The sequence below is a fragment of the Terrapene carolina genome, unplaced genomic scaffold (assembly GCF_002925995.2).
Source record: "Terrapene carolina triunguis isolate 2854851 unplaced genomic scaffold, T_m_triunguis-2.0 Scaffold212, whole genome shotgun sequence".
In the NCBI taxonomy this organism is placed as follows: domain Eukaryota; kingdom Metazoa; phylum Chordata; order Testudines; family Emydidae; genus Terrapene; species Terrapene triunguis.
The window spans coordinates 4,826,046-4,847,887 of record NW_020664563.1 but is presented as its reverse complement, the minus strand read 5'-3'; the positions used below and the strand labels follow the sequence as shown (position 1 = coordinate 4,847,887).

General features: G+C 49.0%; 1 protein-coding gene across 1 annotated transcript; it reads left to right on the top strand.

The window, feature by feature from the left end:
* Positions 1-10,412: 10,412 nt before the first annotated feature.
* Positions 10,413-13,203, top strand: LOC113407502 (tumor necrosis factor ligand superfamily member 6-like). Its single transcript, XM_026656095.1, has 4 exons — positions 10,413-10,676; positions 10,870-10,933; positions 12,296-12,334; positions 12,809-13,203. The coding sequence occupies exons 1-4, from the start codon at positions 10,413-10,415 to the stop codon at positions 13,201-13,203; spliced, it is 762 nt and encodes a 253-aa protein (XP_026511880.1).
* Positions 13,204-21,842: the final 8,639 nt, after the last annotated feature.

The window sequence follows — 21,842 nt, the reverse complement described above, 5'->3', positions numbered from 1 at the left end:
AGGCAGGGCACTAGACAGTAGTATCATATGTCCATGCTGTATATGCATAGGAATACAAGTGTACTGCTGGTGATATTTTTCTCCATTCACAATCACATGCACCCTACATCTGTGTATTTTAATCATCCGATGTGTAGACCCAAATATCCAATTTCCACTGGGCAGAAATATTGAAAATATCAGAAGCGAAGCAAACCATCCCGACAGTGGGTGTTGCTGTGAATTGAGACTACTGCATCTGAAATATCAACTAGTTTTGCAGTGGGTTCTGCTGATTATTTCACTGTGCACAGTGAAATAATATGGAACAGCTTAATATCTGTTTCACTGGGTTAAGTATAAATATGTTCCACTTCGCTTGGAACACTTGAAGGGTAGAGCTCAGACCACAAAATGCTGTGTCTCTCTCATCTGGAAACCCTGAGTTTCAAGTTGTGTCAGCTCATCAGTGCGGTGTGATGAAGTGACAGCTGTCCTTCCAGCTGCAGAAGAACTTGGAAAGCTCACAGAGTTTGGGCTGGATTAAATCCTTTGCCTCATTGAGGGCAAGTGCAAGTTGAATGATGCCTTCTTAAGTTTTCCCACTGCATGCATTTAAAAAAAAATAAGGACACTAGCAAAGATTCCTTGTCATCTCTATGCCTTGGGCAATGCTCCATAATTAAGGGTTTTAGCCTGTCTTCTTTTAACACCCCCCGTAGAATGTAGGCAGCCTGGAAGCTGTGGGTACACAGTGTGGTTATGATAGTAGGCAAGCTGTTTGTAGTATATAGTTTATTAAATAAAGCCAGCAAACCCTGCCCTCCCCCCACATCTCGTTTTAGGGACCAAGATATGGAAATAAGAATCCTGTCTTCCACTGTTTTAATGGAAGCTCCTGGCTTATTGTTAATCATTTATATTGAAGTAAGTGGTGGCTGTAGGTTTCAAACTGGAGATGAGCACTTTACAACCCACAGCAAAGCATAGTCCCTGACTCCAATCTGGCAAAGGCAGGGTAGGGGCTGCAAACAATGACTGAGCTTGTAATCGTGTTGTGATTTTTCCTACGGACCCTGGCTGAGGTTATGTGCATTTCCCTTGGAACCACACACAGCTGTGCTGTGAGGGCCAGAAACATCAGAGCTGTGGGGCCCTTGACACTTTGGGAAGTCGGTGGCTGATCAAGCTCACGGTTGGGAGAAGTGGCAGTGATAGCACTAGGGCTGCCCCAAGCTCCCTGCTGGGGAGCTGCCTGTGGCTGTGTGAGCTCCTCTGCTGAGCAGCTAGCGTGATCTCTGGCCATGGAGCATGGCGCAGAAGAAAGCCCAGGGACCTGTTGCGGCAGAACATCAAAGGTGCCAAAGTTCTGTTTACTTTCCATGAGACTTGGGTGCCTAATTCACTTCAAAATGGGACTTAGGCACCTCGGAAAATGTCATGCTCCTACTAGGAGCTGATGAAGGAGCTGTCAAGTCTGTACTGAACCACACACCTCCACCACCACCACCAGAAAACCTGGTTGTATTGTGCAGCAGAGAGCCCTGCTGATTTACCAACCTGCAGAGCTCTGCATGTAGTCTTGCCCTGGTCTGTGGCTTCAGAACAGAGCTCCATGACTACGCTGGAGCTCCTGGAAACTGATCAAGGCCTTTGACTTGAGGGAGACCCTTGGGCTGTGTGGTGGCTGCCAGAGGAAATGAAGTGTGAGAGAACCTGATGGGGGAGCAGTATCCGCTTGCACCTGGAGGGGGTCCTGCTGAGTTGCCTGTTGCCTTGCCACTCGCAGCAGTGGCCAGCGTCTGCGGCACCAGTTGGGGGGGCTCATCCGGGGGCAACGCTATTGTCTGACAGCTGTGGGGGTGCGTGTGTGCACCTAGCCTGCTGGTAGCATTACCAACCCAGCTCTGTCCTGGGGCCTCGAGAGAGCCAGTCTGCAGGGCTCACAACATCCAGGGCAAACCCCTGTTTTCTCTCCGACAGGTCCTGAAACGAGAGCAATTCCTGCCCTTCCGGGAGACATGGCCACTCCCTTTATTTAACACAGAGATGACTGGGTCCTTTCTGATCCAGGGGGCAGGTTTCATTTTAGGGGGTGGGGGGACTGGGCAAGAGTCAGGCATTTAAATTTTTTTAGGCGCAGGGGCATAAATAGTTGCCTGGCCTGGCAAAACATGCTAAGACCAGCCCTGCCCGGTGAATTCCCATAGGCCAACGAAGAGTCGAGCTGGCAACAGCTTCCCATTCCTGCTGAGCTAGACTGGATTGGAATCGCCAAGCTGGAGAAAAGGGCCTGTAGCCCACCGCTGAATCTCCGAGCTGGCGTATCTCAGCAATGCCACTTAGTCTGCAGTTTAGCCACGAAGTTTAATTAGCGGATAAACTTCTTTTCTTATGCAGCTTATGAGTGCCCCTTTCTGCAGCCCCTCAATTCCTTCTGGCAATTCCGTACATTGCTAAGCTGTTCTGCAATGCCTAAATGATCTATTTGCTCCTCGTGCTTTCAAGCTGTGGGTCCCTCCAAAGAATTCCTTTTCCCTGATTGTTACTACCTGCATGTGAGCAGATCTCCAATCCCCACCCCCAGTTCTGCTTTTCTTCTAAGTAGCTAAATGTAACCTTTCCTCATGGGCCCTGCTGCCTAGTCCTTTACCCTCTTCCCCACCCTTGCCTGGAGTGTCTCTTGTTCTTTTATCGTTTATAATGTGGTCTAAACTGGAGGGCAGCAGGCACGCGATTGAGCTGTAAAGCGGCACTGATAGCTGCAGGTGCCGCCGCTCGATAGCCTTCCCAGTAAAGGGGAGCCAGCACTGGCTAGTGGCCATTGTGTAAGCTTGGTAGTTGTTGGTTCTGGGTTCATCGTAGCTCTGCCACTTGCTGGGTGTGTGACCTTGGGTAGGCATTACACCTTTCTCTCCCTCAGTTTCCCTCTCTGTAAAATAGGGATACCATTAAGCGAACTGCCTGGGGGTGGTGTAAGGGAAGGGCTTGGTGCTCGCAGCAATGAAGGTGCTATGGGAAGGCAAAGTGCCCCTGCTGTTGTTTAAAAGAGTTTCACAATTGAGTCAAGAGTGTGACTTCCCGGAGGGCTGCTGATTCAGGGGGTCATGTTCCCCCTACACACGTCACTTCTGCTCAGGTTAATATGTCTCGATGATCAGTAGTTCAGGAAACAAAGTGCCGTTGCCAAGGCAAAGTGAAGTGTTAAAACCCCTGTAATTACGAAACAAAACCTAACCCGTGGTGCTTACCACAGAGTTAGACGCTGGAGCACAAGCTCAGTGCTACGTCAGAAATAGGGCAGGCTCCTTTGGTGCTTTGTTTTCCCGCCCTGGTTCTTTCCAAGATTTAGGTCTGAGTGTTCTCTGCAAGGGACACGCAGCCACATCTCCTGGCATCTATCCATAAACAAGAGAGGGGACAGGTAGAGAGACTACCAGAGAGAGTGAGGGGGGGAAAGTCTCATGTGTCAGAGGAATAAATTCTACACTACAGAATCCACCACATTGGATGACCTAGTTACAACATGTCGCACCCCCATTAGTACCCCAGCACAGACCATTACAATAATCTAGTCTGATAAAACAGACCAGAGAATGCTGCCCAGTAACCCCAGCATCAATCCCATAACTTCTGACTGAGTTAGAGGATATATTTTAAGACATCCGGTCTTGAGTTAAAGACATCAGGTGATAGCGACTCTACTCCTAGATAAGTTGTTCCAATGGTGAATCACCCTCACTGTTAAAAATGTGTGCCCCTATTTCTAGTCTGAATGTGTCTAGCTTTAACTTCCAACTGTTGGATCGTGGTCTGGCTTTTTCTGCTACAGTAAAGAGCTGTTCAAAATCTCTTCCCCCTACAGGTACTTCTACACCAGGTTAAAAGGCACCTCTTTACCTTCTCTCGGATAAACTAAATAGACTGAGCATCTTTGATCTCTCACTATATGGATTGTTTTCCAGCCCTCAGATCATTCTTGTGGCTCTTCTCTGAACCCTTTCCAATTCGTCAACTCCCTTGTTGAAGTGTGGATATCAGAACTGGACGCAATATTCCAGTAACTGTCTCACTAATGCTGTGCATAGAGAGAAAACCCACCTCCCCGCTCCTACTTGATATTCTCCTGCTCATACATCCAAGGAGCACATTGGCCCTCGTAGCTACAGATACTGTGTACAGATGTGGTCTCCTCATCTCAAAAAAGATATACTGGCACTAGAAAAGGTTCAGAGAAGGGCAACTAAAATGATAAGGGGTTTGGAACGGGTCCCATATGAAGTGAGATTAAAGAGGCTAGGACTTTTCAGCTTGGAAAAGAGGAGACTCAGGGGGGATATGATAGAGGTATATAAAATCATGAGTAATGTGGAGAAAGTAGATAAGGAAAAGTTATTTACTTATTCCCATAATACAAGAACTAGGGGCCACCAGATGAAATTAATGGGCAGCAGGTTTAAAACAAATAAAAGGAAGTTCTTCTTCACACAGCGCACAGTCAACTTGTGGAACTCCTTGCCTGAGGAGGTTGTGAAGGCTAGGACTATAACAGCGTTTAAAAGAGAACTGGATAAATTCATGGAGGTTAAGTCCATTAATGGCTATTAGCCAGGATGGGTAAGGAATTATGTCCCTAGCCTCTGTTTGTCAGAGGGTGGAGATGGATGTCAGGAGAGAGATCACTTGATCATTACCTGTTAGGTTCACTCACTCTGGGGCACCTGGCATTGGCCACTGTTGGTAGACAGGATACTGGGCTAGATGGACCTTTGGTCTGACCCAGTATGGCTGTTCTTATGTTATGTTCTTACAGCATCACACCAGGGGCTCAGGTTCGATTGGTTTCAGAGCCACAGTTTTTCAAGATACAGCTCGCCAGCCTTGAAGTGTGACCTACATACTTTGTTCTTAAACGTATGTTCTGGCTGTGTTAAATGCACGCTGTCCTGATGAACCCACCTCACCAAGCAGGTCGTTGTGTATACCTAATCTGTCCCCATCATTATTTACCGTTCTATCGATTTGTGTCACCTGCCAATTTTATCAGCAATGATTTGATCTTTGCTTCCAAATCATTGACAAAGCTATTTAACAGCAATCAGCTGAGAACAGAGCCCTGCAGGACTCCACTAGCAACACCCCCAGCAGATAATGATTTCCCCTTTTACTCTTACTTTTTGTACTCTATCAGTTAGCCAGTTGTGAATCCATGGGCTGCACTGATTTTTCTATACAGCTATTTTTAGCAGAATGTTATGTAGGACTAAGTCAAATGCCTTATAGAAGTCCAAGTAGATTGTCACCAGCGTTGCTTTTATTAACCAAACTTCAAGTATGAAAAGACCAATCTTCCATAAAGATTGGCATGAATTACATTACCTTCTTTTAATTCTTCACTGATTGTATCCTACTTTAGTCTTTCCATGATTTTGCCTGGGAGTGAGGTCAGGCTAGCTGGCCTATAGTCTCCTGGGACATCCCATTTCATGTTTTTAAACAGCGGTACAACATTGGTTTTTTCCCCCCATTCTTCTAGAACTTCCCCAGTGTTCCAAGATTTGTTAAAAACCAACATGAATGATTCAGAGAGTGCGTCTGCTGGTTCTTTTATACTCTTGGGTGCAAGTTATCCAGTCATGCAGATTTAAAAATATTTATCTTTAATGGTTGCTGTTTAACATCACCCCTAGTTACTGATGGAATAGAAAATATATAATTGTCACTGTAAGGTATGAATACATCATCCTTCTTTCCACTCACAGAAGAGAAATATTTGTTGGCTTTTCTCCATCATGATTAATAATTTCATCGTCTTTATCTAGAACTGGACCTATCCCATTGCTATGACTTTGTTGCTGATATATTTGAAGAATTCCTTTTAGTTGTCCTTAACCCTATTGGCCTAGAGTTTTTGTTGATACCTTTAGCTTCCTTTATCAGTTGTCTGCATTTCCCAGCTGCTGAGGTGTACTCCTGGCTATCTGCATCCCCATTTTTTCCATTTGATAATTTTTAAAAAAAATATTTTATATTGCAGCCTTTACCTTTCCTCTTAACCAGGATGGTTTTTAACCAAATAATCCTCCTTTCTTATTTATGGAATTTTGCCGTCTTTTTGGAGCATCTAATAAAGCATAGTTAAACAATTGCAAACTATCATTCACATTTTTATATTTAAATATTTCCTTCCATTCAATTTTGCATTTCATACTCAATATCACTGGGTCCCCCAGCACAGGCAGATGTTCAAATGTAGGTGGGACCTTATGAAGGATGAGAGAAGAGAGACCTCCCATTTTTATCTTTATATCCCCACTTCTGCCTGGCAGCTGTGGGTCTGCCCCACATGAGAGGAGTTTGGATCCAGAACCAGTCTGGTATTTGGCCTGTTTCTAATGGCTCCAAACCAGAAAATATTCAGCTCTGCGCTTTTGAATCTCATGGCTCAGCCTCGTCTTCAGTAGCTCAGTCTACTGTTATTTAAGGCTGTGTGTACTACCGCTGTGTGTAGTCGATGCAGAACAGGACACCAGTGAAGCTCACAGCCAGAAGGCATCATGACGCGCAGGGCCGGCTTTAGGCCAATTCCACCAATTCCCCTGAATCGGGCCCCGCGCCCAGTGGCAGGGCCTCCCAGAGTGAGGGCAAGTGGCAGAGAATCCCTTCCCTGGCTAGAGGCGTCTTTTTAATTTTTACTCACCCGGCGGTGCTCTGGGTCTTTGGTGGCACTTTGGCGGCGGGTCCTTCATTCGCTCCGAGACTTTGGCAGCGGGTCCTTCAGTGCTGCCAAAGACCTGGAGCAAGTGAAGGACCCGCCGCCGAAGACTAGGAGCGCGGCCCGGTGAGTACAAGCCCCACTTGTTTTTTTCGTGTGTTTTTTTTTTTTTTTAAGTCGTCCCTGTCGGGGCCCCGTCGAAACAGTTCGAATCGGGCCCCGCACTTCCTAAAGCTGGCCCTGATGACACGGTACCTTGGAGTAGCCATGCTGCCATTGTTCTCCAGAATCTCTCATCTCAGGGGTGTGATCCTCATGGCAGTGTGTGCCCAGAAGAGAGCGTAATGTTCACTGCAAACAGCTTCCCTGATGCTAAAACAATCAGCTGATTTAGCTAGCCACATTGCGTGTTGTTTGCTACAGTGCTTCTTGTTTGCAACTGCAGATCAAGAGCCCACTAGGGGCTTAGCTGCAGCAGCTTTCATCCGCTTATCACTGTCGCCCCACCGAAACAAAATCAGATGTGTACTAATAGGAAGCAGTGGGTGACAAACAAACAATTTTCTGACATTTAAGATAGGCTCTTGGTGCTTTTGTCCTGCCCACAAACTCACCAAAACGAGCACTGTTGCACTAAGCACAGTACCTAGCACTGAAAAAAGGGATAGCTGCACATGCTCTTTAGCCTCAGTTGTGCAACTGCTGACTGTCTGAAGGTTTATGAAATAATACTGGCTGCCAGTTATACATTCAGTAGTGTGCCACCCGACCTGGTAACATCCAACATGTGGGGTTAAAACATAGGTTATAGAATGAGGGGTAGAAGAACAATATTAATGCAGGAAGCTTAAACCACGGTGTGTGGTTTTGATTATAAATGATCAATAATAAATATGAGTGACAGCCTAGTTCACCTGGGGATCTCAGAGCACTTTCCAGGCATCCTGGAAGGAAGGTAAATATTGGAATATCCGTTTTACTCACGGGTGAGGTGATTCACAGACAATGTGAAGGACTTGTCCCAGGAACCCCACACAATCATTGGCAGACAGAAATAGCCCCTTTGTCTCCTGCTCCAACCCCCCACTCATAACACTTACTAACATTTTCTCTCCCCTCCTTCCTGAGTCTAGGGTTCTCTTGTACTTTAGTAACAATTAAACAAATGAAAACTGTCATATCAATGGGAGCTGGAAGTAATGCGTCTAACCTGGGAGGCTCGGCTGATAGGAAATCTGCGGCACTATCCCAGTTGGTTGTAAGTAGGCAGCTGGCTTTGACATAGGTGAGAAATTGAGCCTTTCCATTGTACTGATAGCCAGGATATGGACATGACACTCCAAAAGTTTGAGATGATTTTTCCTGCTCCATTTGGTACAGCTAGGTGGGTCAAGGCATCATCTCCCAGCTGTTTTATTCATCTCCTCCTTCCAGGCTGTTAGTAACATTTCATATCTTGATGGGCATGCGCTATATTTAGGGATAGGTGGTGTCCAACAGTGAAGCCAATGGCCAAATAAAGTATAACTCAGGTGGAGGAGGGATGGCCTCCGATCAGGCTGGGTGCTTTGGGGGATGGGAGGTTTATGATAGTTTTGTAGGCCCAAGAAAATAGATTTTAATCCACTTGTCCCTCTTCAGTGACAGATCTTATTGTCTCAGCCTAGGGGTATTGGCAGAACAGGGTGTGCTTTAGACGCTGTCTACAATGGCTGACCATCTGAGCTTAAAAACTTGGTATAAACAGAGCCAAACTACTAGCTGTGCACCCAAGCCAGAACATCAGCTCCAAACCAGCTGGAACTGCTAGGAAGTTAAGACTTGGGACAAACTGTTCTCTAGTTCAAACAGCGTAATAAAGTCATGCAGTAATGAGGCCCATACCTAGACTAGAACACAGTCCTGACATGATTGACCTCAGCTTGGCTGGACATTGTGGGCAGCATCAGAACTCCACTGGGACACAACCAAGTTTAACAGTGTAGATAGGACCTCAGTGATCGGGGTGGTTGGGGCGGGGGAACTTGGAGGAGCTTAAGGAAACAGCGCTGGGTTCTGGTGGTTTTATGTCTTTATATATAAAGAAACATAGGTTATGAGGGGTTCCTGCATGGGTTTCCAAAACCTCATTCACTGCAAAGCATTGCTTCAGTGAACGACTGTGGTGAGCATCTTCAAAAGGCAGGCGGGTTGCTGGGGTTGGCGTCAGGGTTTTGAGGACAAGTCTGACAACCATTCAAGTGATAGGAAGTAGAACTGAGCCAGAAGGCTGGGAAAAGCCTGCTTGCATCCGCTGCTCAAATATATTTTACCCCGCAGCTGGAGAACTGGCATGGCTTTTCCCATCACGCTCTGTGTGTGTTTTTGGACCATTTTGATCCCTGCAACGTGTTGAATGCCTAAAAGTCTAATGAATCACTTAGATATGCTGCAGTCATTTTTACCTTTGAGGGTTCAGGCATTATAGAGCAGGGGGGGCGAAAGTTTAGGCTGCGAACTGTGCAGATCAGTAGGATTCAAGAGGGAGCCTGCTCAGCCATCTTGGCTGACTCCTGATGTTCAGCTGGGGTCATGCTGAGTACCCTGGTGACAATAAGCATCCTAGCTGTTGGCTGCCCATGCAACCCAACCCTGATTCTTTGGGATTCTCTCATCGCTAGTTAGTTAATGAAAGGAGTCACATGGGGTGGGAGTGGAAGGACGGTTTGAGAGGAGACTTTGGATCTCTGTTCCAGGGGATGTGTATTCCCTGCCTCAAAATTCACTGTTTCTCTGCTCTCTCACCCACTGGCTGTGCTCGCATTATGTAGGTGGAATGATGGCACCAGTGATCTACGTAGCAAGCCAGCAAAATGGCGAGCTGCTTATTCCATGTGTATTGATCTTATTAGCACTGGGGTAGCCCTGAGAGGCCCCAGCTGAGACTAGGCTCCATTGTGCTTGCCATTGTACAGAGACATAGCCCCAGTCCCCAGCGTTCACACTAGGCAACCCAATGGAGGTGCTGTTATCCCCGTTTTACAGCTGGGGGAGTTGAGGCACAGGGCAGTTAAGTGACTTGCCCAAGGTCACATCGGCATTGAACCAAGCTCTGAGGGTCCCAGTGCCTTAAACCCCAGACCATCCTGCCTTTCTTTTGCTCCTGCTCCATGGCCAGGCCCATGTCTAGCTTTCAAAGCCGACAGCTGCCAAGGTGGGACGGCGCAGCACTGCCAGCGTAGGCTGTTGGAAATTGGTTGCGGAGGAGCAGGCAGGTTCGTGCTCTAATGTGGTTACTCAGCACCCAGCTAAATGGAGGATGGGAACCCTCTCCTCTTCCACCCTCTTAACCCTTTCCTAACTCAGGGCACCTGCTCTCTTGGCCTGGCCAGCGGGCCTGGATCACGGGCACGGCCCGTGGAGGTTACAGTTGCAGCCCATGGCTGAGCTTCTAGCTGCTCACTTAGAAGCACCTAATGTGCCTGCTCCCTTCATGTGGGAGGAGCAGTCTTGCATCAGAGAGGGTGGGCGGAAGCTCTGAGGTTTGCTGATTCTGGCTCAGGGTTTTCAGATTCAGGCACGTATGAGTAGATCTCTCACTGCTAGGGTGATGCAGGCGTATAAAGGCAGATCCGGCTTCCCTCCTGGGACTCAGTCTGCGGCTGGCACAGCCAGATTTAGCTGCCGCATGAAAGAGGAGTTCCATAGCCAGGGCGGCCCAGCCATTCCACTGCCCACCATGCAGCAGAACCTGAATTATGTCTACCCCCAGATCTTTTGGGTGGACAGCTGTGCCAGTCCCACTTGCGCTCCATCGGCGCCCATTGCCACCTGCCCGCCACCCGTGCCGGAGAGGAGGAGGAGAAAACAGAGCAACAAGAGGGATGGCACATGCCTCTGTTTCTTGGTGGTGTTTTTGCTGGTCCTGCTGGCCCTCGCTGGAGTGGGGCTGGGGATGTTTCAGATTGTTCAGCTGCAGAAGGAACTGGCTGAGCTCCGAGAGGTAACATCTGTCTGGTTATTAATAGATATAGAAGTGTCCAGCAATGAGACGCTTAGTGGATGTAAATTGGTGGAACTGGATTGAAGTCAATGTCCACTTGCCCCAGCTGAGGATCTGTCCCTATTACTGATGGTTATTTTACATGCTGTGGTCACTTACTAGGTGTGAACTTGTCTCTCTCCTGTTTTGACAGTTAACCAGCACCGGACATGTTCCTTCGTCTATGGAGAAGCGCATAGGTGAGCCATCCTTACCCAGCGAGTCAGGGTGTGTGGGAGAACCCGGGTCAGGAATTCTGCGAATGGCAGCATCTCTGCACTTTCCCCCTTCCTGTCCCACACCGTGCCTTCAATTTGGGAGGCAGATGGCGGAGTTACATCAGTGAGGCTCTGATGCTTTTTAGATGACATGTTCACTCCTTTGGCTGTAGCAGTAACTGTGCATGTCATGGGCTTGGGGGGCCGGTAGGGGTCTCCCTTCTGCTTAAGGGCTAGAAGAAAGCTGGCCTAATGCAGGCAGCCTGTGGGGAACATTGATTAGAGATGGGCCCAGCCCTAGATCTGAACACACACAAACATTTCGAAAATTCAGATTCCCTTGGATTCCAACTCTGCAGCCAGGGTCCCTCCTTTTCCTTTCTTGGATGATGCATGTGATAGCCTGAGCTTCACTGTAAAGGTGGGATTCTGGTTTTCTTGCCATGCTGTGAGAAACAGATATAGGGAGAGAGGAGGAGAAAGGAAAATGGTAGCAGATGGGTTTCCAACATTACTATATTATTATTTCCTCTTGATTACCTTGACTTTTTGCCTCTTTTGAAGTGCAACTTGATTTTTTTGAGTGTCTAGTGTACAAGCTGTATTGTGGTAACTAAAACTGGCTGAGCATTCTCTGACCAAATGTTTTCCCATCTGGAAAATGTTACCTCAGAATCACAACCTTCTGGATGAATGTGTCAATTTCAATGCAGTTTTGTTTAGAAAACAGTTTGAAAGGAAGTATCTTGGGAAATCATTCTGCCTCTGTCTTAAAATTGTAACTGAGTTAAAACGGATGCATTTTACTTCCATTTGTCCAAAGATTTGATTTTTAAGTTCAACAGAATCACTGTTAGTCTTCAGTGGCCTTCTATATTTAGATGTTGCAAGGCTCCTACTCTCTAGGGACATGGAAATGGTCTTATCAGAAAAGACCAATGATCTGCAGCTGATTGTGCAAAGCTGGATTATACCATATAGAGGGAGAAAGAAATTTCTACTTAAGCCCATCTGGGAATCAGTTTGACATCTTAAAGTGATCTGATAGCCCTTGTATTTTTTCCTAGCTATTCTAGGTACAGATGTTGCTCTGAGTCTTATATATTAACTACCCAATCCTCTTTTTTTAAAATTTACCAAGCTATGGTGTATACCTGAATGCTGTCCTGCAGCAGGTAGTGTCACAGGTTAATTATGCCTGCCTGATGAAGTATATCCCCTGATCCATTATAACTGTGTCTCTCTCTCTAATTCCCCGGAGGGAACCCCCTTCCTAGTCTTAATTTCCTCATCGCGTTTTCTCCACAAAGCCTGAAGCTGTCTCCTTTCTCCGTTTTAACCCAGGACTTCCGAATGTAACAGCAGAGAAGAAGGTGATCAGGAAGGCAGCACATTTAACAGGTATGTGACACAGTGTAAAGAGTCAGCATGCCGGGGAAAGAAATGGCCACAAGAAGCCGGATGTGGATGGGGAAAGTGGTAGCTGGGTTATTTTCTAGCTAGTCATCTGGCTATCGAGCAGCAGAGTTCCCTTTCAGAGTAGCAGCCGTGTTAGTCTGTATCCCAGGATTGACATGTGAGACTCCAGGGTTCTGATTTACTCCCACTTCTTTCCCCATTCATTTCATCTGGTACTTTTACCTTTATATGGGTTTTTTACTTCACTTTTGGGCTGAGTAACCATGTGGCCTGGAGACTGCAGAGCATTTGACATACATGAATGAACAGTCCCCTGGCTCTGAGTGTGGCAGGCATCATGCCTGCTTTACAGGAAGAAGTTGAGGTTAAGTGACTTGCCTATGACTGGTGTGACTTGAAAACTGTTAGCATGCACGTGCCTCTGTCTAAATGCTTCTTGTTAATCTTTATTACTAGGCAAAGCTGATCAGAAAGCCCTTCCTCTGGAATGGGTGGCCACCCTCGGGCACGCCTTCACCTCCAACATTCAATACAGACACCGCAGCCTGGTGATCAATGAAACAGGCCTGTACTTTGTGTACTCCAAGGTGTTCTTCCGAGGCAAGATCTGCAACAATCTGCCCTTAGACCACATGGTTTTCAAACAAAATCCAGCCTACCCAGCTAGCCAGGTGCTGATGGAGGACAGAAAGATGAACTACTGTGCAGCTGGAAAGATGTGGGCCAGGGGCAGCTACCTGGGGGCATTGTTCAACCTCACCAAATCAGACAGCTTGTATGTCAACGTCTCCGAAACGGCTCTGGTTAATTTTGAGGAATCCAAGACATTTTTTGGTTTATATAAACTTTAGAGCTGGCCACCAAAGCATTGCTTTCAGCAAATATGCACTCAGGACTGATATTAACATGAGTTGGGTACTGTACGGTATAAGAAATATTCTGTCCATAGGACTAGTCTAATACTGTGCTGGGCTAGCAAGGATCTAGCTGGAAGAAACCCACCAAGCATCCCTTGTTTGGCCTTTGACATGTGACAGCCAAACTGACTTGGAAACGGATCTCCAAGGATTAAAACTGTCACCTTGTGAACTACTTGGATCACCCTAGGAGAACCTTAAGTGTAGCTGAAACAATCTAGCATGCCAAAGGCCTCCTTTAAACTCACTACTCACTCAAGGAGAGTGTTTACTACCTGAGAAGAAGCTGATGCATTGGGCTCAATTCTGCTCTGTTACATCTATGAAAATCCCGTTTGTCCTACTAAGGACAGCATTTGGGCCCCTGCAGAGATGGTGTTTGGGTGGATCTCCACAGGACTGGGGAGTTCACTGCCTGGCGCTGGATGCGATCATTGCTGTGGGGGGAGATTTATATTATGTATGGCCATTTAGCACCTTAACTCTTTGCTTTTGCAGGTGCTCCAAGTGTCTGCAGGATATGTCAGAGTAGTAGGGTTTTTTTAAGTTATTTGCCATTTTTATCCTCAAATGTATCCCCCTCCCCTCCCCACATTTGACTTAGAAATTGGCATAATTCCCAGGACCAGATTTTATTCCCAGGGCTCATCTGGGCCGTGTTCTATAGAGGATAACAAGCAATAATTACATGGATAATTTGGTATACAGAAGTGTGGAGGGAGGGAAGACCCTGTCTTTAACTGCTTCTCTGCCAAACAACACGCGATGGGTATCCAGCATCCCAGCACAGCTGACTCAGGCAAGGTCCAGCAGCAAGGAAGAGTGCTGGAGAGAATTTAGAGCACAGCATGGTGGGGTTACACCCAGAACTCCCACATAATCCCGGGTGGGGACTCCATTGAGGTCTGTAGTTTAGGAACCAGGAATGAATGTGTCTGAAAAAAATCCAGAATTGTTCCTGGGGGTTGTGAAAGTCCCTGTATCCCCTTCCCCCAGCAGCTGGGATGGGAGGTGCTCTGAGCACAGCCCTTGTCCTGCTCTGCACTCAGGAACTTTGAGGTGACCATCGAGGGATGGGTTTGGATCTGAGCTCTCCCTGCCTCTCCCGAGGTGGGTGATGTTTGCAGCTGGGGAGCTGGTTTAGGCCCATCTCTAAAATAGCCCAGGACACCCCTCACTGCAGAGTCCCTGGAGATCCTGGGTGATGGAGGGGAATTCCAGCAACCCCTGAGTGATGGGGCAGGTTGCAAGGGCCATGCATCCATCTGGGCAACCTCATAAGGCTCCTCCTGGGCCCTGGGGTTGCTGTGGTGCATGCTGGGCAGCCTCTGCCTCCCCTGGGGGATTCTCCCTGCAGGCTTCGCTCCTTGGGACCAGGCAACAGCTGTCAGGGAACGAGGCAAGGATGGGAGCTTCCAGAGAAAGGTGAGGAGAGAGCAGCCCCCTCCCCAAACCCAGCCCTCCTGGCTCCCCTGCCCATCCCCCTGGCTCCAGGCCACCCCAAACCCAGCCCTTCCTCCAGTAGCCCCTGGTACTCCCAATAGATCTCAGCACCTTCCCCTGAGCTCCCCAGCCTCCCCAAACCACCTCAACACATCCCTCACCCACAACATGGTTCCCTTACCCCCTCCTCGCACCTCCCCAACTCACCCCAGCAGCCCCTCAGCCTTCCACGGCTCAACCAGCTGCCACATAACCCCCCAGACCTTCTCCCACCCCCATGGCTCCCCAGCCCACCACAACCCGCCCCTGGCTCCCCAGCTCACCCAGACCCCGCCCCCGGCTCCTCAGCTCACCTTCCTCCGGCTTCCCAATCTCCCCCAGCCCACCCCAGCACCTCCTACAGCCTCCCACGGCTCCTCAACACACGTAGCCCAACCTAGCACCTCCGCTGGCTTCCCAGCACAACCCATCCCCCACATAACGCCCGAGAACTTCCCCCACCCCCACAGCTCCACAGCCCACCCAGACCCTGTCCCCAGCCTCCCACGGCTCCCCAACCTACCTTAGCACCTCCCCTGGCTTCCCAGCACAACCCAGCTCTCACGTAACCCCCCCAGAACGTCCCCCACCTCCACAGCTCCTCAGCCCACCCTAGCTCTGCTCCCAGCCTCCCTAATCCACCCTAGCACCTCCCCTGGCTTCCAGCCCCCCCCCATAGCCTCCCAGCCTCTGCACCTCCCCAGTCTCCCCAATCTACCCTGCACTTACCCCCCCTACAGCACCTCCCCCAGGCTTCACCTCTGCAGCTCCCTAGCACTCCAACCCATCCCAGCACCTGTCCTTGGCCTCCTCTCACTCCCCAGTGCAACGCAGCTCCCACATGACCCCCCAGATCCTCTCCTAGCCTTCCACAGCTCCCCAAAACACCCCACTGCCTTCCCTAGTCTCACCAACTTCTCCCAGCCTCCCATGGCTCCCCAACTGCATCTCCCGCCCCCCCCCCCCCAAAACTCAGTCTAGCCTCTCCACTGTTACCCACCACTCTCTGCTACCTTCCAGCATCCACCCAGCTCCCTGGGCCCCATCTTCCAGGTCCCCAAGCCTCCCAACCCTCCTTGACTCCCCAGGTCCCCCTCAGCCCTCCATGGCCCTTCATCCCTCTTTATCTATCCCCTCACCCCTTTCATCCTTCACAAGGACCAGGTGTCCCCTGCACTCCCTGGGGAGGGTAGGTAGCCAGGCTGCCTCTACCCCACACTGACTCACTGTCAGGTGAGACCAGCTAGTCGTGGGGGAGGAAGGGGACAGGGCGGGACCACACTTGGGGAGCGGGGTATTGCGTGGAGGAGGAGAGAACTGAAGACAGTATAGTGGGGGAAGGGAACAAAATTACTATTTCCTTTCTGGGGGTCCTCCCGATCTGGGTCTCCTAACAAACCCACTCCTGCCACAAACGTCCCTGGGAGAGCACCTCCAAAACCTGACAGTTGTGTGAAGGTTGGTCCCCATCCAGGGAGCCCTAGTATTCAGCAAACCAGCTGAGTGCTCACCCCTGCTTTCTCTAACCCCAGGGGCGTGCTGGAGGAGCCATTGCATTGACATAGGATGGCTGTTGTGAGTATGAGGGAGGGCCCAGAGTTTGCAGGATATGTCCAGGTGTCTGTCCAGTTAGTGCTTAGTCTGGGAACAGGTTCAATATTAGTATATCCAGGAGAAGCAGAGTGCAGAGCTGCTCAGAAGCTGTGATCAGAGTCAATGTACAGCAGTGGGTACAGACCAGACTGCATCTGAAATCAAAATGGGCCAAGCCAACCATTCTTCCCCTGACTAACCTCCACTGACCATACCTGAGATAAAAGCCCGGCTTGTATTTATGCCCCAAGTACTATGTCTCAAATGCCCTTCCCGGAATGAGAACATAGTCTCAGTTAGTTTTCATTGGTTGACTCCATGTTCCATCACTTGGCTGTACTGGTTTTTACTGGCACCTCCACAAAGGATGGGACATGTTGGCGAGCACTATGTGTTCACTACCAGAAGTGCTATTTTTGGGCTAGGTAGTAACTGAAAACCAGGACTTGAAGCTTGCTGAACAGGTTGCAGCATAACCCCAGACTGTGAGTAATTAATGTGACACAAAGCAATGTAGCAGTCAAGCAGGCAATCGTTTAAACTATTGATGTATTATTCCCTATAATATATATCTATATGTACAGTATAAATAATGTTATTTTTATAAGTGTGATTGGCTTCATCTCATTCATATGACTAGGAATGTGAATTTCATGAGAGCTAAGCACTAAACCTTCTCTCCTCAACAGTCTTCATTATACATAGGGCAGAGAGGCGTTCTTCCAAATGCCAGGATGTTCAGATCCAGATTTTTTTTTATGGGCTATTAGAAAGATTGGATCCAGCCATGGAGTCCAGATCTCAGTTCAAATTCCAGTCCCCCTTCAATCCTGCCAAACACACCCCATTGGGTGTTCTGGTGTGGTCTGGCTCATGGCAGAAGTATGGGGCAGGTGTGAAATTGGGAATTGAGCCCCTCACAGGCTGAGCGAGTTCTGAGCTTGGGATTTATTTCAGTCTTTGCCAGCTGTAAGTGTTTACGTGGGTGGGGGGTGGGCGCATGATTTTAATTGTTGGAAGAAGCCACATGGCATCAAGGTGTGAATTGGGCACATCGGCTATCAGGCTGTGCACCACTCCTCAGGGCAGCGTGACTACGGAGGCTCATCTCCTGGTGATTGTTTGAACGGGGAAGGAGAGCGAAAGTGGGTAAAACAATAAGGAAGAGATGAGCCCAAGCCACAAAATATGGCTCCAGATCTGGTTTTTGAACACCGTGCCGTTTGGGAGAGGAGTGGAGATAGGGTTTGCTCTGGGGACCTTGGGGGAAGCAGTGGGGTCTACTTAGTTAAGACACTGGGAAGGGTGGCGGGGGGAGGCTCAGGTAGACCTAAGTTCTAGTCCTAGCTCTGCTATTGACCTGCTTTGTGACCTGGGGCAAGTTGTCTTTCCTCCCTGTCCTCTCTCCTTTCATCTCTTTTGAGTATAAACTCTTTGGGGGCAAGGACTGTCTCCTACAGCACTTAGCATAGTGGGGTCTTGATCTCATGTGATGCTATAATACAAATAATAACAACTGGGCTCCAGGGACCCATGCAGATTTCCTCTGACTCTGGTCCTTTTTAATGCCCTAGTCTGCAATCAGCTGAACAGCCCTTTAATTTCCTGAAGTCACCACATCATTGGCAGCATCTGTACTGGGGGCCTGCTGATTTCTCACTCTCCCTCCACGGGCGAGGCCGAGAGCAGCAGTTCCTGCACCAGGGGCTGTCGGTGGCGGGTGGTCCATGGAACACTTGCTGGTGGTCAGTAGTGAGCTGGGTGGTGATGTGGTCCTGGCTCCTTCTCTTTGCATCACATTCAGAGACAGCTAGAATTACACCAAGGGCTGGATTCACAAGGGAGACTTAGGCACTAAGGCCAACGGTCAGGTGTCGCTGGCAATCACAAAGCTATCGCTCAGCAGCCATTTAAACCCAAGTGCCTGAGTTTCTGCTGGTGAAGTCACCGAGACACCTGAATTTCTGCCCATGGACATGGGCACAGCTACTGAAGTCCTGACAGCACTGAGCTGCTTGGCACCTAATTCACTCCTAAGCCCTGGTAGGATCCATCAGCTAGACGGTCCCCTGCCTAGCTCCCCAGTGGGGCCTGATGTGGGAGGTGTTCTAAGAGCACATCTGAAAGCAGGCCTACAGGATCAGGCCCTATACAAAGCACAGCTAAGGAGGGGATGGGGATGGTGTTCCCTCCCCCCATCCTCAGTTCAAACATTCACCTGGGATGTGGGAGAACCAGGTTCAAATCCCCCCTCTGCCTGATTAGCAGCAGAGGCATGAAGGTGGGTCTCCTGCATTGCAGGTGAGTGTAATAACTGCTGGGCTGGAGGGTAGTGAGATGGGGTGCTGCTCCTTTCTCTGCTAGCAACTGTTCCACTTTGTATAAACAATTCAATAGTCATTGAGCCAGCGAGAAGGAGAAACTGCAGCCGACCGGTCAGGGCAGTGAGATGGGAGATCTGCTCTGAAGTTGGCAGAGGCGGGATTTGAATCCCCACATCTCAGGTGTTTCCTGTAACCAGTACGCTATGAGGGTTCATGGGAAAGGGCTGCCTTAGACACCTAATTCCAGGAGGGGGGTCAGAGACGTGACTCCTGAGCAGTGACAGGTGCCTAACTGCTTTTAAATGGTGGGGCCTAGGCTAAGAACATAAGAGTGGCCATACCAGGTCAGACCAAAGGTCCATCTAGCCCAGTGTCCTGTCTTCCAACAGTGGCTAGTGCCAGGTGCCCCAGAGGGAATGGACAGAACAAGCAATCATCAAGTGATCCATCCCCTGTCGCCCATTCCCAGCTTCTGGCAAACAGAGGCTAGGGACACCATCTCTTTCCTTCCTGGCTAATAGCCATTGTTGGACCTATCCTCCATGAATGTATCTAGTTCTTTTTTGAACCCTGTTATAGTCTTGCCCTTCACAACATCCTCTGGCAAGGAGGCTATCCCCCTTTCCTCTGCATTTCCAACAGGACAGATTAGGCATGTCCTTGCTCAACAGCAGGCTGGCTTTGGGGAATCCCTTCTGTCAGCACCTCTCTCCCCGTGTGCTGTCCGGGGAGCTGGGGCGCCTCACTCAGGGTTGTGAATTCCACTAGGCGGCAGAGCCCCTAAATGTTGAGTGTTGCAGCACCAAAGTCTCCCTGGTGACTCTAGCCCTAGCTAGCTTCCTAACATCACTGGTTGGGGTGGGGAATTATTCAAGTGGCCACAGGGAACACGTGTGTGGAATACTACATTAAGATATGGCCTACTCTCTGAGAAAGTTTGTGATTGCCCGGGTTAGTCAGGTCCTTCCCCCCCGCCCATGAGCAAAACTCAAGTTCAGCTCAGTGACATGTGAAGGGTGGTTTCCTTTTGCTTGATTCTGGGAAGTGCACTTCTGTGAAAGTGGACTGGCTAGTAAAGTGCAGCAGCTGCACTGTGGCCAGAGCTGATTGGGCCGGCCCTGCTTTAGCAGCTGAGACTGTGAAAGAGAGAGTTCCACTTTTTTTTCTCATGACAGAATTGACCACCATAGTGTGGGAAATCACGTGTCCTATCTATGCCCTACCATCTCCCCTTATGTTATGCTATAGAGCAGGGGTAGGCAACCTATGGCACGGGTGCCAAAGGTGGCACGCGAGCTGATTTTCAGTGGCATTCACACTGCCCGGGTCCTGGCCACTGGTTCGGGGGGGCTCTGCATTTTAATTTAATTTTAAATGAAGCTTCTTAAACATTTAAAAAACCTTGTTTATTTTACATATCACAATAGTTTAGTTATATATTATAGACTTATAGAAAGAGACCTTCTGAAAACATTAAAATGTATTACTGGCACGTGAAACCTTAAATTAGTGTGAATAAATGAAGACTCGGCACATCACTTCTGAAAGGTTGCCGACCCCTGGTCTAGAGGAATCGGAGAGCTCAGGGCATGACATGATGTTTATCACTTGTAGATGGAGCAGGTGGCTGCTTTGAATCCAGCCTTGGCTAGTAGGGAGTAAGCATTGTTACCAGCTGCTGAGTGATCTGCTGGAGTTGGTGGCCTCAACTATGTTCCCAGTGGACAAGTATCCAAATGAAAAAAATCCCCCAAAGTGTAAGAAGGGCCGGCTCCAGGGTTTTTGCTGCCCCAAGTAGAAAGGGGGGGGGGGAAGCCGCGATCATGATCTGCTCTACCACCGCTGCTTCAGTTTTCGGGGGCAATTCGGCAGCTGGTCCTTCGCTCCGAGAGGGACTGAGGGATCCGCCGCGGAATTGCCGCCGAAGAGCCGGACATGCCGCCCCAAGCACCTGCTTGCTGGGCTGCTGCCTGGAGCTGGCCCTGTGCCTGGAGCCGGCCCTGATTGTAAGTTTAGGCATTTCTGCAGAGAATGCAAGGGTTGAATGGCCCATGCAGAGCAAACTCTTTCCCCATCCCTAGAGGTGGTCTCTCTAGGACAGGACTGAATCATGTTGCTGAGATATAGGTTATGAGGCACAAATTTACAATGTTATATGGCTTACTTACCTCTTCTGTGGATTTAATCCTCCAGCTTGTATCAGCACCCTATTCATACACATGTGTAACAAAAATCTTATCGCACTTTTCATCTGGAAGGCTCCCAAAGGTTTTTGACAAAATGCCACACATTCATGGACCAGTTGACCCAAACCTGTCATGCAGCCACTTCTGGTGCAGAATGTTCCAGCTGCTATTACAACATACAACAGCAGTGTGAGAGAAGAAGTGATGAAAGATAAAGCCCTTTTTCAGCTGAAATTGCTAGGGGAATGTAGACAGGGAGATTCTAATTAGGATGGGTCACTGGGTCTAACAGGCCTATATTTGCAGAAAATACTATGAGATCTTCAATTACCATTAATGGCAGGACTTAGTGTTTCCAACTGATCCAAAGGCTCCCTCCCCAGTAGTGTAATTCCAATTAACGCTACGCTGAGTACTGGATTAAAGGGAAGAATGTCACCTGTTGAATCACAAGCATCACTTCTTACAGCTGCCTGGGATCTCTAGCACAGCCGTGGTCAGACAGAGCCCAAACCCTCACTTAGCTGATGAGATCTGATTAAAGTGTCAGTGTTATTTCCTGATGTGATCAGCCCTCTTTCCAATCAAGCGGTGTTCGTTTCCTGGATGGCGGGACCCATAATGGTTTTGAAAAGAAGTAGAGCAGAATTACCCCTTTAAGAGCTCTGTGCTGGAATATGGCCCTTAGAAACCGAGGGAGATCTCTAGATGGGTGAGAAATCCCAATTCCCTGGGTGTTCAGATGGGCTGTGGGCACGGGCAGATTACCATATGGGCCCATGAGCCCCAGCCAATTTGGAGCCCCTGGAAAAATCTCCCCCTGCCGTGGCCCTGGGGCTGGAGGAGCTCTCGCTCCCTGCCATGGGGCTCAGGCTGCAGCAGGGGCACAGAGCTTCTCCAGTCTCAGGGCCACAGCGGGGGGTGGGTGGGGGAACTGGGCAGAGCTGTGGGTAGAATGGAGATGGGGCTGCAGGTGAAGAGGTGGGGC

Coding starts and splice junctions, on each gene's coding strand:
- LOC113407502 (XM_026656095.1), top strand. CDS start 10,413: ATGCAGCAGAACCTGAATTATGTCTACCCCCAGATCTTTTGGGTGGAC. Junction 10,677..10,869: donor AACTGGCTGAGCTCCGAGAG/GTAACATCTGTC, acceptor CTGTTTTGACAG/TTAACCAGCACCGGACATGT. Junction 12,335..12,808: donor GAAGGCAGCACATTTAACAG/GTATGTGACACA, acceptor CTTTATTACTAG/GCAAAGCTGATCAGAAAGCC.